Source organism: Priapulus caudatus, unplaced genomic scaffold, assembly GCF_000485595.1.
Source record: "Priapulus caudatus unplaced genomic scaffold, Priapulus_caudatus-5.0.1 Scaffold305, whole genome shotgun sequence".
NCBI lineage: Eukaryota > Metazoa > Priapulida > Priapulimorpha > Priapulimorphida > Priapulidae > Priapulus > Priapulus caudatus.
Window position 1 is genome coordinate 165,156 of NW_014577366.1, and position 4,235 is coordinate 169,390.

Here is a 4,235-nt window from a genome sequence, read left to right on the forward strand (position 1 = left end):
AATTGTTTGCCAAACAATTTCGCTAAGAATCGGTTAGGTGACGTCACGTTTTTATCTTTGCTACACCCGTACTGCTGTACCGCAGTACCGCTCCACGCGGTTGCTTGGCAGAGCAACGCGAAAGTGTCAACAACATTGGAGGTATTTTCAAATGCCTTTTATAAGACAACGCGCAGTGAAATGGGAGGAACTAGAGTTTATTTTGTCATAAGGTAGTATGATTCTGCATGACACAAAGTATTTGCTAGTCTAGTAAGTACTGGAGAAATTAGCGTATAGATGCGCATAGTGCGGCTTTAAGAGTGGCCCAAATGAATTTAGCAAGAGATTGCTCGGGTTATTTATTCATGCCCTGTGCCTTACTACGTCCCTATTTCCTCATAGATTTTCAACAACTTGCGGTCAACGTGTCTAACACGACACGACTATTCTGATTGTTGTTGTGGTATTCTTCACTACTATTAATTTATGTCATATTAATAATCTGTTGTGTTTGATAAATTAAGGTGTGGCTTTGCTGGTGAGACAGGCCCAAGGTTCATTATTCCAAGTGAAGTTAGTTATCCACATGCCAAGAAGGTGGTAAAGATATCGGAGTGTTCTCGCTTAACTGAGAGTTATCTGTATGAAACTCTAGTTGACTTCATTCATATGCTGTACTTCAGGTAAATTGTGCAAGCATATCACTTATGTCAATGACTTGTGTTTATTAGAAATCCACATTAGCCATATCTGACTAATAGTTTCAATATTGCTCATGTTTGTAGTTATATATATATATATATATATATATATATATATATAATTTTACAAGTGCATCGATTAAATTATTACACCAATTCGATACTTTTCATTTCATGAATGTACATGTGTGTGCATAGATGAGATTGGGAAAAGGATTAAACAAGTAACAACTATATAAGTAAATCTCTATGATAATTTCTAAAGGTTTTATGTTATTGTCTTATTGATATCAATGTAAACAACCTGTGTATACCTTCTAGGGTGCATAACATTGTGGTGTTAATAAATGTTTACAGAGCGATTAATGTGCACACATTTGGATTTTTTTCAGGCATTTGCTGGTGAACCCTAAGGATAGAAAAGTAGTCATTATAGAGTCGTTACTCTGTCCATCATCATTTCGGAATACTTTAGCAAAAGTATTGTTTAAACATTACGAGGAAAGTATATTTTAATTGTTAGCTCTTATAGAACTTATAGCTTTTCTGTGTTGCACGGTGATTTGACATGATTAGTTGTCTTAATTAAACAAAATTTCAGTCCATTTGAAATTTGATAGGTTCATACTCCAGGATGTAACATAACATAATGTAATATAAATGTTCTTGCTTCCCCATGTAGGTGGCGTCAGTGTTGTTTGCTCCGAATCACTTGATGGCACTCTTCACGCTAGGTGTACAGACAGCTCTGGTCGTTGATGTAGGCTATACTGAGACATTTGCTTTACCAATATCCTTTTCAAATACAACCTGAATCGTAAACTGTTTGAGATATTATCACCGATACACTCCTGTCAGGATCAGCATTAGACTTGAGTATCAGTAGGCTTTCACATGTGCTCACTGTTTAGGATTCCAGTAGTATGTAGTGGTTTCTTAACTTCCCAAACATCTATGATGGAGTGCCAATCTTAGGAGCATGGCAGACTTTACCTGTAGCCGGTCAAGCAATCCATGGGTATGTTTTTTAGACTGGTGGCAGTATAATTTATTAACGCTGCGTAATACTTTCACAGATGTATGTGCACATAATTATATGTTGGTGAACTTGACTTAAATGCGGGAGTTGTTGAAGGTAATTCGCAAGGGGTTGGTAAAGCTCCCTAAATGAAACAGGAGTGATTGTAACTGTTCTGTGGTGCTAACAGAAAATTAATAACTTGTCTCTAATTGCTAAGAGCTTCATTACAGTCACTTCTTTGTGCAGTATCACTCACTATCGTTTTCACCTATGCATACAACATACCTAAAACTGACTGATAGCACAATGCAAACACTTGTGCTTTTTATTTATAGGTCAATAGAGAAGAAACTCTTGGAAAACTGTAAAGTTACAACGGAGTTGGCTGAAAATGTGCTTCTCTCATCTCTACTTGGTAAATATGTTTATTTTAATCTATTCTTGTACTTAAACTTATTATTTAACAAAGTTTAAGGTTACCTGCTAAAAGAACTTTGGGGATATTACTTCTAAAATTCTATTTAAGATCAGTAACCGGACAGATCGTTGTATTTTGAGATGAAGACTGCCTTCACACTTTGATGTTCTGGGTAGCAGCATATAAGGCCAGATATAACTTTTCCTATCAGAGAGTACATTGTTGGGAAGGGCTATGTCATATGGCCTGTGTCAATAAGATAATAACCAAGTTTAAAGAGACCTGTGTATCTGTGACTATTTAGTAATGATATATTTTGTGCATGGCAGACATAATCTGAAATACATTCAGCCCCGTATGACTGTGGTTGCCTCTGGCGATATTCATGAACACTCGACTTGGTAGGTCAACATATTCTCACTCTTGCTGGGATGCTATTTATTTTATTTTTCAGATAGCATAAAGGAGGATGTATTAGAAGACATAAAAGGTACCAGTCTATGAGGAGTACACAGTCAATAAATAATTATAAAGTAGTTTATATGATCAGTGCAACACAGTAGATATGAGGGAGTAGTGCATGCTATGTAGATTTGTTATGTAAGCATTGATGAGAGTTCAGTTTTAACTGTGATAATATCAAGAACCCAGTGGAATTTAATAGCGAAGACAAACAGTGCTAGTTAATACAGCTTTTATGGTAGGTTGATATATGTTAACATATTAGCATTTTTATTTTCAAATAGTTAGAATGTGTTTCGTGACAAAGATGGAACGAGCCGTGGAATATCAGAATGCTATACAGGAGGATGGTAGTGTGGACTATGCAAAGGTACGTAAATTTTCTGTGAATGTTCAGTGCACTCGAGATGTCTCTCATTCTTAGCTTCTGTTTATTTGGTGTCATATGCTACTTGAAGTTACTACCATGTGAAAATTGCACTTGCATCTGCCCGAAACTACAATTGTGTGCAAATTTGAAAATAGGGCATGCAACGTTTTAGTCTTTGCACATATACTGACGACTGTGTAGTGTGTAGCAAATATTTGTGTATAGAATAATATATTTGATGGCGTTCAATAGTTTTCTATGCCTAAATATGCTATATGGGAAAACGGCAGCAGTAAAGCTATACTAGTATTTTGTTTTTTTCTCATTTAGCTTCCACCATTGCCACCTATTGTCGATTATCCAGTAGATGGAAATAAAATACTACATATATGTGGTAGTATCAGGTATGTATACAATATATAAAGAATTGCTACAGAGTTAATACACTTTATATTTATTGTATAAAGTGTACTATCTACTATATATTTGCTACAGTTCGATAATATATGATGGTAAGAGTGTGCCATCGTCACAGTACGCACGTCGCAGTACCCCTACTCACAGTACATAGATTCATCAACTTATCACATTTTCTTAATGCCCAGCAGGCAAAGAGTAACAAATTGTTATATCTGTAGCTACACTTAACGTTACTTTATGCATTAAGTGAGTAATGGTAATTATAAAAGGCCTAAATAAGATATTACTGATGTTATATTGTCAGATAATCAGCACATCACATTTCTGCTATTACTGTATAATTTTGTAATTACATTTTACCCGACGAATCCACGGCAAGTGCAGAGTAAGGAACCATTCATTTCATTCCACCCACTGATCTTTACTATACATGTCGCTATCTTAATTAAAAGTCATTTCACAACTTTGTAGAGTGGTTTTACTGTCGTGGATTATATTCGTGCAGTGCAATCATGATGAAAACATTTTGTTGCTAAAAAAAATGGTCACGTCTCGCTGCATTCATGCAAATGCAATGTTCATGTTTGTTTCTGCGGCTGTATGTCTATTGTCTGTTACAGAGAAACAGCAGCAGAGGTTCTGTTTGACTACGATTTGGAGCAACAATCTCTTCCTTCTGTCATCCTTGATTGCATCTTGAAGGTGAACTGATTGACAACCAGGGCCTGGCTGTCTCATTGCCAATCATGATCTCTTCACCTATCTATTCAGATCTACACATCGCTCCTGCTTGTTAGTTCCTTAGTCAGCCAGCCATTGGTATTTATTATTTTTTTGTTTTCGCTCTCTCTTTTGCTCTCA

The 4,235-nt window shown here is 36.0% G+C and overlaps 1 protein-coding gene across 1 annotated transcript in view; it reads left to right on the top strand.

Annotated features, from left to right (window-relative positions):
- LOC106808802 (actin-related protein 10-like) overlaps positions 1 to 4,235 on the top strand; it is a gene marked incomplete at its 5' end in the record, with an annotated part of 15,691 nt that overhangs the window by 8,627 nt on the left and 2,829 nt on the right. The window contains 9 exons of the mRNA XM_014811656.1: positions 507 to 665; positions 1,076 to 1,184; positions 1,366 to 1,473; positions 1,634 to 1,701; positions 2,040 to 2,119; positions 2,577 to 2,612; positions 2,869 to 2,954; positions 3,285 to 3,358; positions 3,995 to 4,076. Of these exons, the coding sequence (XP_014667142.1) occupies positions 507 to 665; positions 1,076 to 1,184; positions 1,366 to 1,473; positions 1,634 to 1,701; positions 2,040 to 2,119; positions 2,577 to 2,612; positions 2,869 to 2,954; positions 3,285 to 3,358; positions 3,995 to 4,076 (802 nt within the window). The remainder of the gene's footprint in view (positions 1 to 506; positions 666 to 1,075; positions 1,185 to 1,365; positions 1,474 to 1,633; positions 1,702 to 2,039; positions 2,120 to 2,576; positions 2,613 to 2,868; positions 2,955 to 3,284; positions 3,359 to 3,994; positions 4,077 to 4,235) is intronic.